The sequence below is a fragment of the Equus przewalskii genome, chromosome 8 (genome assembly GCF_037783145.1).
Source record: "Equus przewalskii isolate Varuska chromosome 8, EquPr2, whole genome shotgun sequence".
NCBI lineage: Eukaryota > Metazoa > Chordata > Mammalia > Perissodactyla > Equidae > Equus > Equus przewalskii.
Window position 1 is genome coordinate 19,499,485 of NC_091838.1, and position 12,651 is coordinate 19,512,135.

Here is a 12,651-nt window from a genome sequence, read left to right on the forward strand (position 1 = left end):
CCACACTAGACCATGAGCTCCTTGAGGGCAGTAATTATGTTTTTTTCTTATCTTTGAATCCATTGCTAAGACTATCTCTGGCACATTGTATGTGTTCCAGAAATGCTTGCTAACTAATTGGATGATTGAAACTGCCATTATCTGATTCATGTGTCTTAAGCAACACAGCCACTGAGAAACCTGACATTCCAGCTGTGTAATGTGGCAAGACAGTTGAGGCTAAGAAGAAGCAATGACTCATAATGGCTGGTCTTATAACTTGACTGGTGTCAAGTTCATACATTTTTAATATGGGAATATAAATTCTTAAAATCTTAAAAGACTTCCCTGTGGCTTGTAATCCATAGTAATCCATAGGTGCTTATGAAGCTGGTAATTATTTTTTGTGATTACATCCCCTGTTTTTAATGCCAGTCATGTACTCTCTGTAAGGGCATTTTGCTAGGAAGAATTAGTCTTCTCAATACTTTAATGTCAGAACCGTGATTATATTTAATTTTAGATTGTGAATTTCCAAAAAGTAAAGACTTTATTAAACATACGTTTTGGAGAGTGCCAAAAACCTATGTCATCAATTACTAGTTGGGAAAATCCTGAATGTCTTTTCCCTTCCTAATATACAAATTAACTTAGCAAGATTAGCAAGTTTACTTTCCTGGGTTATTGAGTTGTTTTTAATAACAATACTGAATGAAATTTCATTTACTTAATCAAATGGGTTATGTTTACCCTGACTGCGCCCTCTGGACTTCTTTTTTTGTGAAGAAGATTGGTCCTGAGCTAACATCTGTTGCCAAGCTTCCTCTTTTTGCTTGAGGAAGGTTGGTCCTGAGCTAACATCTGTACCAATCTTCCTCTATTTTATGCGGGATGCCACTACAGTGTGGCTTGACAGTGGTGCTGGGTCTGTGCCCAGGGAACCGAACCTGCAAACCCGGGCCACTGAACTGAGCACTCGAACTTAACTACTACCCACCAGGCTGGCCCCTAGACTTCTTATGTGTACTTTTTTCCAGCTTTCTACGTGTATGATTTCCTTTTTTCCTTTTGTTTTTCACTTCCAGCATTCGATTGGTTTGGTTGATTGTTACAAATGAGGCTGGTGTTTCTGCCACCGGACACTATACATCATCTCTTTTTTTCTTTTTATTTTAGACATAGTATTCACTTACTACCTCTCTCTCTCGTGACTTTAGGAAACAAAACCTATGCCAGACTTGTTTTTGTTATAGGTCAAAAGATGGGAAAGAGAAGTGTTCTACGTAACTTTACTTTGCTGTTTACTTCTTGAGTTTATTAGAAGAGAAGGATAACCAAGAATAAAGGAAAGCAAAGAAATTTGAGAAGTAACCATGTAGTTTTTAGATTCACTTACAGATGAATCAAAGTATTGGAGATATTACCATAGAATACAGTCTAGGATATTTATTCTCACTCACACTCTTTCTCCATTAGAAGCCTCTTAAATTCCTTCTGACTTTAATATATGAGCTATGTGGCAGAATCAGACTACAAAAGAGAATCCAGAATCTATTCTGTGAGGTTATTGAGTGCAATGGATGCATTATTCTCAGACTGGCCTTTGGGATTTAGATTACATTTACATTGAAAGAAATATTTTTTAAAAACAAAATCTATACCTAAATAAAACAAAACCTTTAGTGACTGCCATCGACTAAACAAGTATATAAATCCTTACTCTGATAAACTATAATTAAAAATACTTCACGATGAATTTGAGAAAATTCTCTGATCAGAAATCCCTTTCCGAAAAAATCGTCCCCCCAAAGGGGGACTATTTAAAACAAAGAAAAAATTGTATTTTGCAGCCTTCGTGCTGCTAGGAAGGCAGAAGTGAACCAAATCCAAGAAAAGCCTAATAGACTACTAACATTCTTTTTAGTAAAAACTGAAAAAAAAACTTTTAAAGATTATTAATTAAGACTCACAGAAGGCAATGAAATATTACGAAAATATTATGAAAGAGTTGCTAGAGAAAAAAACGTTTAACTCCAATTTCTGAAGGCAGAAGCAGACAAGCTCCTCCAGCGCCAGAACCCTGGGACTTGTAGTCGGGAAAGTACGACGGCGCCGCAGCTGGAATCAAGTTTCCTTGTTTAGAGTGTAGTGGACGGAGGGTCGTTTGGGCCAATTCAGTGTTTCTGGGTTCTCATTGGGCTCTTCTGTTCAATACTTGGGGCATTTCCCTAGGTCACCAATGAACGCTTTAGTCTAAGAAAGCCTTTTCGGATTGGATATCTTATCCTCGCGTTGGGATGATATCAGCCAATGAGAGGGCAGAACCGACGGAGGTGGTGGGGTCGTGGAAGAGAGGGTTTCCCCGCCAGCGCCCTCGCTCTTTGGCTTGTAGAGTTAGTCCGGTCGTTTGCTGTCGCCGAGGTCGCTGCTGGGAACAGAGGGACCCGTTTCGTGTCTCCTTGGTCCCTCCACCTCATCCGTTGGTGTGGCCCTGATGGTGCGGCCGGCTCTGGACTCCTAAAGCTCTGGAGCGGTATGTAGGGTCCAGGGGCGGCAGACAAAGCGGTGGAGCCCGGAAGGCCGCGGAAAGCGGCCCCTGCACCAAGTCGGCGAATCGGCCTGGGCGGGGGCGCTCGGCCTGCTTCCTTGTGAGGACCCGGCAGTGCGTCCCGCCAGACGCTTTAAAGCGTCCTGCTCCCATGTCTGCTGTGAAAATGTTAGATTTGTTCACTTCCTCTCCTTTCCCCGCAGTCTGGTTTCCCTAGCAGCATTAATGGGTGTCATGTCACTTCATCTCTCCAGGTTGTTCTTTGGTCACCTTCTATTAGTTTTGTGCACCTGCATGTCTGTTACGAGCAGGAGGTCACGATTCTGTTTGACTTCGTTCAAGAGAGACCACTTTACATCTCTGTATTTAAGAAACTGCTCTTGGGGGGCATTCATGCTGTTAGCAGCAGCTTTCGTGGTAATGTACTGCTGTGTTAGGGACGTGCAGAACATACCCCATCACCTGGCAGAAGAGAAGTCCCCATAGGATCAAGTGTTCTTGTTTGGTAATTGCTGGTGCTCTATTATATCATCTGAAGTTCTTATTTTCTTTGATTCGGACAACCACTCAGGATTGCTATATGAGGAAACTGAGGCTCGAAGGAGGTAATCCAGCCTCTCAAAGAGTTACAGTTAGTTACTGGTAAGGGAAAAGCCATATTCGATCTCACTTCTTATGTTATTTTTTAGAAACTAGCTTAACTGAGTATGGATTTAGGTTGTGTGTGTACCCTCCGCAGCAATTAGTATATGAGAGCTAAATAATTCTTTGAGTTGAATGGTAAATCTTGGCTGAAAGAAAAGAAAATCTTTTAGACATCTCCCTAATTACAGATGTTTCACATCTGTTCCCTAGCTTCTCAAAGTGTGGTTCCCTGACCAGCAGTACAGCTCTCACTTGGCAGCTTGTTGGAAATGCAGAATCTCAGGTCTCGCTCCACCTACTGAATCACTCTGAATTTTAACAAGATCTCTTAGGTGATCAGAGTGCTCGTTAAAAATTGGCGAGGATTCTGTGTCTTATAATGATTTGTCCACATTGAGCTAAACAAAAAGAGAAAATAAAAGATATGCAGTATATCCATTTGTGTTCTAATGAGACTGGAACTATAAAGACAAGGAGAAAGTGTTTTTTTCACATTTTCCTTATTTGCTAGTTAGGCTGTGATTTTTATTCTTTAATTAAATATATCTGTATTGGCAATTTTAGCTTTGTAGCCAAAAATCTTAAAATAGGCATGAATATTTAAATAGTAATTCAAAACTAACTTGTAAGACATGTGCTCATCTTAAAAAGGCTGAGACAAAAGAGATGTTAGAAACTACTGCTGACAATTAAATTTCAAGAACTTTCTGTTTACTCTCACACAGTTTGCACAAATTCCCCACCATAATTTTCCCCCACAGTTTTGTTCCATTGGTCAAGAGCTTCCAGTCAACTTCTTTGGAAGGAGCGGGTAGATTTACTACTGCTAATGGTTTTTCCAATTTATTAATTTGGTTATCTGGTAGTAAAACTGAACCCTAGTCCCAAATTCAGATACCCTCATGTTGTTCAGTAATTAAAGATAGTATCTTGTAGAGTTTTAATGTTGAGGGTTTCATTCAGATGTTCATAGCCATGTTAAAAGGACATGCATTTATAGACCAACATAAAGTTTTAATGGCTCTTATTTGCACCAGGAATCTCCTGGTGTACTTATTAAAGATAAGTCTTGGCCTCTACTGCCAAGAATTCCTTTTTAAGTCTGGAGTTGGGGCTGGAATCTGCATTTTAAAAATAATCCCAGCTTATTTGGAAATAGGCTATCCAGGTCCACACCTTGGCGTTAGTATTTTATATGAAAAATGCAGCTAGAAAGTAAGCTTATTTTCTTTTGACCTAATGCAGTACTCATTGTAGAAGAAGGGAAGAGAAGAGAGGGTTTTTCTTTCTTTTTTTTAACTTACATTATGGTTCTTTGTTGCTATAAAACTTCACAGATCAGTGAATTTAAAAAGTTATTTAAAAATTATTTTGAGGTCTGCCAAATTTGGTAATAAGAGAGGGTAGGATAGAATGAATACCAAAATACATCATTTAAAAACCTTTTTCTGAGGCCCGCCCAGTAGCATAGTGCTTAAGTTTGCCCCCTCTGCTTTGGTGGTTTGGGGTTCACTGGTTCAGATCCCAGGCGCAGACGTGTGCGCTGCTTATCAAGCTGTGCTGTGGCAGGCGTCCCACATATAAAGCAGAAGAAGATGGGCACAGATGTTAGCTCAGGGCCAATCTTCCTCAGCAAAAAGAGGAGGATTGGCAGTGGATGTTAGCACAGGGCTGGACTTCCTCAAAAAAACCCCCAACAAAACAAAACCTTTTTCCTATGAAGGCTAACATTTTTATCAAACAACTTGTGTGTGAGAAATTGATAGAATTAACACAAAAACACTTAAATGTATCTAATACATGAATTGGGGTTAAAATTCTAACTTTTACTTACATGTTCCCATTTTCTCAACTGTTTCATACCTATCTTATAAAATCTGTTGTGTGAACTCTGCAGTCCAGTCATTTCACAGGATTTAGGCAATTCTCAGATGTCAAGAATATTAAAATAAGGAAAATGAACTCTTAACACTGAGCTGTTCTCTCCTGAAGTTTTATATAAAAACTCACCTGATTTAGGGGGCAGATCACAGTTTCTGTCCACTTTTCTTGCCTTATTTAAGTGTCATAGGAATTGCAACGCTTGACTGCAGCTGCTGCCTCTGCTTGTTATGGTAGGATCTTTGATGCCTTGTGGTATTCCCAGCCTTTTCCCAGGCAGATCCTGATTTGAGTCCTCTCATCAGTGGGCTTTGAAGATTAGAAGTTTTAACTGTTTTGACTTTTGTTCATCTCGAAGGAACAGGAAGGCCATAACTTTTTCGGAGTCATTCTCACTGAATAGTTCTCTGAGGACTCCTTCGATGACAATGGAGCGCTCCAGTTCTAAGGCCCATGTTGTATGCAAAAAGCCACCACCCAGAGTATCTGGTTCTTAACTATGACTCGACTTGGTCCTTTGAGCCAGTAATTTGTTCTGCAGGTTCCATTCTGGATAGGATTTGTGCTGATGACAGCACGGAAAGTTCATGGTAAGCTGGTTTGTAAACAGGGATATTCAGGGTGTTGATAATAGAGGCACCTAAGAGGCAACAGGCCCTCAAACCTTTTAGTCTTATCTCTGTGTATTCAGTCTATTACTTTTTTTTTGTTGCCATAGTAACTATAATATTTTCATTTTGAGAAAATTTCCTGCCAAATACTATCCTTATAAAACCCTGTTTTCTTAGTCCTTTATTTTGCATTTGCTTGCAGACTTAAAAAGTTTAACTGTTAATTTGATATATTTTATCTGGAATATGATTTTTTTTGGGCATGTAGGATAAGTTAAAGATCCTTAGCAGTGGTTTTAAAATTGCTTAGAAGTTATTCAGTACCATTTATTGAATAATCTTAACTATTTTTCCTTGATTTTTGACTCTGTATAATGTATACCTATCATTTATTGAACATGTGTTATGTGCCAGAACTAGTCTAAGTCTTTTATGTGTATTGTCATTTCATTTGGACAGAATACCATTTGCTAGCTGCTGTAATTAACCCCATTTTATGGATGAAGAAACTGAGACAAAGAGTTTAAGTGATTGCCTAAAATCACACTTACCACATGGTGGAACCTGCTTTCTTACAGTATTGAATGTGTAAATAGTTTTCCTGGGAGTAGTATCTTTTTTTTTTTTGAGGAAGATTAGCCCTGAGCTAACATCTCCTGCCAATCCTCCTCTTTTTGCCGAGGAATACTGGCCCTGAGCTAACATCCATGCCCATCTTCCTCTACTTTATATGTGGGATGCCTGCCACAGCATGGCTTGACAAGCGGTGTGTAGGTCAGCACCCAGGATCCAAACTGGTGAACCCTGGGCTGCTGAAGGGAAACATGGGAACTTCACGACTGCACCACTGGGCCGGCCCCAGTAGTATCTTTATCTATCTCTCTCTAGCCACCCCCGCCGCCCAACCACCAGTATTACTGCTTTACTCTTTATAACTGTGTATTTCAATACATGGTAAGGCCAGTTCTTGTTTATTACCTTTTCCCCCAAAATAACTTTAAGACCCTTTCTGGATTTATAATTTTGTCCCCATCCACCCTCCCTTAGTTGGCATTACTGTTGAAGTTAGCATGAAACTTGCTAATTTGTGGGAAGTATTTATACCTTTATAGTCTTCCAAATAAGGAACGTATTGTGTAACTTGATTAATTAAAGTTATTATTTTGAACTTTCTGCTCATATGAAGATTATTCCTTGATGTTTTGTTTCTTTGGCTTTTGTATGTTTAGTGTGTTACGTTTTCTAGACTGTCTGGTTTACTGTTGTGGGAAAAGGCTGTGCTGAATTTAAAAGGACTGTACGTGAAGTGGAAAGGCTGCTGACCAGTTTAGGAGATAGTAAGATTTTAGCCCAGTTCTCTACTAACTAGCTTTTGTCACCTTTGGCAAGTTATTTGACTTCTCTGTGACTGCTTATCTGTGAAATGAATTACCTCAAATTCTGTTTCCTCGTTCTGAATATGGCCCGCTCAGAGATGGACAGGTGTGCTTAGAGTCAGTTCAGATTCACTGTGATCATGTTAAGCTCCACTGGCGTGAGGTTTATTTGTTCACAGCCTTCTTTGACTCCCTCCCTTTTCTTGGGAGATTTTATCTCTTGGAGACCCAGTATGCTGGGTTTTGTTCCTAGATGAATAAGAAAAAAAGCTGTCAGCAAGCCGCTTTTCCCTGAAGCACTTGTCTTAGGCTCCAGAAATGTTCTAGAGGAGAAAAGCACTGGCAGTGTTACAGTGTGAGAAGTGTAGCGAAGGTTACAAGCTTGAACTGTAAAGATCTTGTTTATTGTGACTTTAGTGTTAAAATATGTATTGCTAAAAAGAAATTTATTGGAATATTGAAGATGACATATGTTCTTTAAACATTGTGCACACATAAATAACTTGATTTTTTTTTTAGTCAGCTTCTTATGTTCATTTTACTTAAACTGTGGAATTGCCAATTCTTAAGTTCTTGTGTGATTTGGGTTCATCTGTTTCTTTCCAAAGGTGGTGTAATCCTGGTTGTTTAATAAATGTCATAATGTATCTCAGCAGCCTAGAACTAATTTTGCAAACCATTTCTACAGAATTTAAGGAGATTTTGTTCATGTGTATGGCATAGAAGATGAATTCTTCCTCCTCCACCATGAATGAAGAACCTGATGCTCTCTCGGTAGTTAACCAGCTCCGGGATCTCGCAGCAGATCCGTTAAATAGAAGAGCCATTGTCCAGGATCAAGGATGTCTGCCTGGCCTTATTTTATTTATGGACCATCCCAACCCCCCTGTTGTCCACTCAGCTTTGCTCGTAAGTTGCCTTTAGTAATTTCAATTTCAGTCTCATAATTTTGCATTAGGAGAATTTGAAAAAGTGTTAGATGACGTGGTAAAAAAAATTAAAAGTCACTCCAGAGCAAATAATAGTAAGTCTCCATTTCTATATGTGAAAACATTTATCTATGTGCATAGTCCTTTTACATAAATGGTAGCATACTATATCGTTTTTATTCTTTGACACGAATGGTAGCATACTACATGCATGGAATGTTCTGCAACTTACTTTTTTCACTTAACAAGAAATCTTAAGGATTATATCATATGTAACAGCTGTATTAAGATGTAAATCACGTACAATTCACCTATTTAAAATGTACAATTCAGTGGTTTTTAGTATATTGTATATTCATAGAGTTGTGCAACCATCACCACAATCAATTTTAGAACATTTTCATCACGTCAGAAACTGTAGTCTTCACCCATTGCTCTCCAATCCTCCACCCCTTTCCCTAAGCAGCCACTACTTTCTCTTTCTATTTGCCTATTGTGACAAAAATGCCTATTTTTTGTATAAACAGAATCATATAATATGTGGTATTTATGACTGATTTCTTTCACTGAGCATAATGTTTTCAAGGATCATCCACATTGTAACATGGATCAGTACTCCATTCCTGTTTATGGCTGAATAATATTTTGCTGTGTGGATATGCCACATTTTGTTTATCCCTTCATCAGTAGATGGACATGGCACTTGTTTTAATATTAAGAAAAGGAGAGGAAAAGAGAAAAATATACAAGAACATAGCTAATAATGCAAAAGGAACTACCATGTTCCGAGAAATATGGGGGCTAGAGAAACATGTTGAAGAACAATACAAGACAATCGGGCAAATCTAGAATGTGGTAATTTCTGGAGAACAAACAGTCCGGTTCTATGAACAATATATTGCATTAAAAAGGAAGACCGTTTATTGGGGTTAAATAGTTGGGGTGAAGGAGAGGGATAGCAGTAACCATTAGAGATTAAAAAAGAGACTTAAGGGTCAGATCAGCCAGGTGTAATAAATATGTGGACCTGACCTGGATCCTGATTTGACCAAATCAACCATAAACATATTTTCAGATAGCTTGAAATGAATATGGATCAGATAGTAGATGATATTAAAAGACGATTATTGTAGAGTATTAATAGTATTAACATTAAGTTAATTTTAAAAAACACATTAATTTCTTAGAGCTGTACTGATGTATTTACAAAGGAAATTATATGTTTCCTGAGATGTGCTGTAAACTACTCCAGTGTGGTTACCAGTGGGGGAGATAGATGAAACAAGGTTGTCAAGTGGTTGATAATTGTTGAAGCTGAATGATGGGTACATGGAGGTCACCACACATTTTCTCTACTTTTGTGTCTTCTGAAATTTTCATAACAGAAAGTTTAAAAGAAAATTAATATAATGGAAAATTTTAAACTCATTGTCCTTTACTTAGGGACCTATGATAAATTCCCGTTTAGGCTAATTTCACAAATTCATACAGAAAAGTAATATAGGCTTTTCCTTTTTGAAAATCAAACTTCATAATACAAATTTCCTATTTTATCTTCATAGAGTGAAGCTTAATAGGCAAAACAGACACTGATATGAGTGAACAGTAGTAACAAATGGGAAAATTTGCATGGACCCTACTTTTGGTTCTGTTTCACTAAGAATTGCCATAAGGATGAGAAGAGAGAGGGTGTTGGTCTTTAGGTAGGGACTTGGGATTGAAGGAAGTTTGTTTTGTTTTGGTTTTTAAGTAGAGTAACTTGAACCTGTTTAAATTCAGAAGGCAAGGAGCTGCTTGAGTGGGAGCGGTTTGAGGAGAAGGCTCTCATAGTTAGAGAAAATGGGAAAGGTTGCTAACTGAGGAGAACGGTGAGATTGTTCACAGCGTTGAGGGGCTGATTAGCGTAGTAACACTGAATTGACAGGATGCTTACGGCTTAGGAAACTCCTTTCTCACCCCGCTTCAGGCCTGTTATAGGCCCTGGGAGTGAAATAGTTGGATTTGCTCAGGGTTGATTCTTGGCCAGGTAAGTTGGACAGAACAACTATTGAAGGGAGTTTAGGATTTTGGCAAGAGGGTGGTTGAAATGACAGACTGTAGACGCTAGGCCGAATAGGAAGGGAAGTCAAGTCATGGAGGCACAGAGCTAAGGAGAAAGAGGGATCAGTGGGTGAAAGTTCCCAGTGAGGTTGAAGAACAGGTGTGGTGTTTTTAATTTCATTTTATTTTCACTGTTGGCTTATTAGCTGTACTCTTGTTTTTATTTTAATTTTTTAACAATTTGCTTTAGGTTTACAATATGCATCTTTAAATTATCACAGTCTACATTTGGATAAATCATACACTTCACGTAGAGTGTAAGAATCACACAACAATATATTTCCATTTCCTCCTCTCGTCCTACTTGTTGTCATACATTTTACTTTCACATATGTTAAAAAATCTACCGTATTTTTTTTGCTTTAAACATTTATCTTTTAAAGAGATTAAAAAATTTGAAGATCAAATGTATTTTTTATTTATCCACATATTTACCATTTCTGGTGTTCTTCATTCCTTAATATAGATTCACATCTCTACTGGTTCCTTTTTTTCCTGCCTGAAGAACTTTAACATATTTTGTAATGCAGGTTTGCTAGTGGCCTTTTTTCCAGTACTTTAAAAGATGTTGTTCCTTTGCCTGGCTCATATGATTTCTAATAAGAAGACTGCTCTATTTCTTGTATTTCTTCCTCTCCAAATAATCCCTCTTTCTGGCTTCTTTTGTGACTCTCTCCCTTGGTTTGAGTAAATGATTATGATGTCCTTGATATGGATGGTTTTCTTTGTGTTCTGTTTTTGTTCTTGTTTTGCTTGGGATTTGTTGAGTTTCTTGGATCTGTGGGTTTATAGTTTTCATCAATTTTGGTAAACTGTCATCTATTGTTTTTTCAAGTTTTTTCTGTCACCTCCCTCTCACTACTCTCCTGGGTTTCCAGTTACGTGTATGTTGGATACTTCATGTTGTCCCACAGGTCACTGTTGCACTGCTCCTTTTGTTTCTTTTAAGTCTTTATTCCTCCCTTTCTGTGCTTCGTTTTGGGTATTTTTCTTTTTTTTTTTTTTTTTTTGAGGAAGATTAGCCCTGAGCTAACATCTGTTGCCAGTCCTCCTCTTTTTCTTGCTGAGGAAGACTGGCCCTGAGCTAACATCTGTGCCCATCTTCCTCTACTTTATGTGTGGGATGCCTGCCACAGCATGACTTGACAAGCTGTGCGTAGGTCCACATCTGGGATCTGAACCAGCAAACCCCAGGCCGCGAAAACGGAACTTGTAAACTTAACCACTGAGCTACTGGGCCGGCCCCTTGGGTAGTTTCTATTGCTACATTTTCAAGTTCCCTGATCTCTTTTTCTGTAGTGTCTGTTCTGCTATTAATCCATGCAGTGCGCTTTTCATTTCAGGTATTATGTTTTTGTCCTCTAGAAGTTGCATTTGGGTCTTTTCGTTAGATCTTCCATGTCTTTCCTCACCATGCTCATGTTTTCCTACTCATCCTTGAGCATATGGAGCATATTCATAATAGCTGTTTTAAAGCCTTATTTTCTAATTCCATATCTCTCATATCTTGGTTGGTTCTATTGATTTTTTCCTCTTGGTTATGGGTCATAATTTCCTGCTTCTCATGACTGATAATTTGTAATCACATGGCAGACATTACAATGTGATGGTTTTGGGTTTTTTGGTATCCCTATAAATATTCTTAAACTTTGTTCTGGGTGGCATTTAAGTTACTTGGGATCAGTTTGATTCCTTCAAGACTGACTTTTAGACTTTGTAGAGTGAATTCAGAGCAGCCTGTATTCCATGGTATCATCTCAGGTTTGATGATTTGCTAGAATGGCTCACAGAACTCGGGAAGCCGCTTTACTTACATTTACCAGTTTATTATAAAGGATACAAGTGAACAGGTACATAGGTCTGGAAGGGTCCTGAGTGCAGGAACTTTGTGGAGTTGGAGCGTCCCACCCTCCAGGCAAGTGGATGTATTTACCAGTTCAGAAACTCTGGATCTTGTAATTCAAGAATTTTTATACAGCTCAATCTCCAGCCCCCTCTGCCCCCCAGGTCAGTGGATGGGGCTGATAGTTCCCACCCTCTAATCACTTGATGTTTCTAGTGACCAGCCCCATACCTGGGCTGTTTAGGGGCCCCAGCCTCACTTGCTTCTTTCACATAAACTCAGGTGTGATCAAAAGGACCTCCTTATGAACAATAACAGACACTCTGATCACTCAGAAAATTCCAAGGGTGTTAGGAACTCTGTGCCAGGTTCTGGACAAAACCCAAACATTTATTTTTTTTTATACTGTACTGCCCCAACCTCCCCAACTCTGATCTCTGCCTCCCTGACTGCAAGACCCCTGGGCTCCATTCGGGCTCCCTCTGCCTGTGCTGCAGTCTGGAAACTGCCTCCAGAGCAGTAAGATGGGGCACTTGTCAGCCCCATCTCATCATTTCTCTTCTCTGAGGGATTACAATCTTTTGCTTCCTCTTGTCCAGATTGTTTAATATATGTTGTCCTGTTTGTTAGTTTTTTATGGAGGGAGGGCAGTTTCCATGGTAGTTGATACTTTCTGGGCTGAAGTGAAAATCAAGGTAGGATGAAAGGTACGCTTTTATTGCAGAAGGGATAGGAGATT

General features: G+C 38.9%; 1 protein-coding gene across 4 annotated transcripts in view; it reads left to right on the forward strand.

Moving 5' to 3' along the window:
• Window positions 1-12,651, forward strand: part of ARMC1 (armadillo repeat containing 1) — a 47,781-nt gene that overhangs the window by 8,781 nt on the left and 26,349 nt on the right. For 2 of the 4 annotated variants that reach the window (XM_070631583.1, XM_070631582.1), the window contains one exon: window positions 7,729-7,949. In XM_070631583.1, coding sequence (XP_070487684.1) covers window positions 7,767-7,949 — 183 coding nt within the window. In that variant the 5' untranslated portion in view covers window positions 7,729-7,766. Of the gene's footprint in view, window positions 1-2,202; window positions 2,513-3,098; window positions 3,170-7,728; window positions 7,950-12,651 lie in introns of those variants that run through there. The other 2 variants (XM_008522498.2, XM_070631584.1) reach the window with 2 other exon arrangements.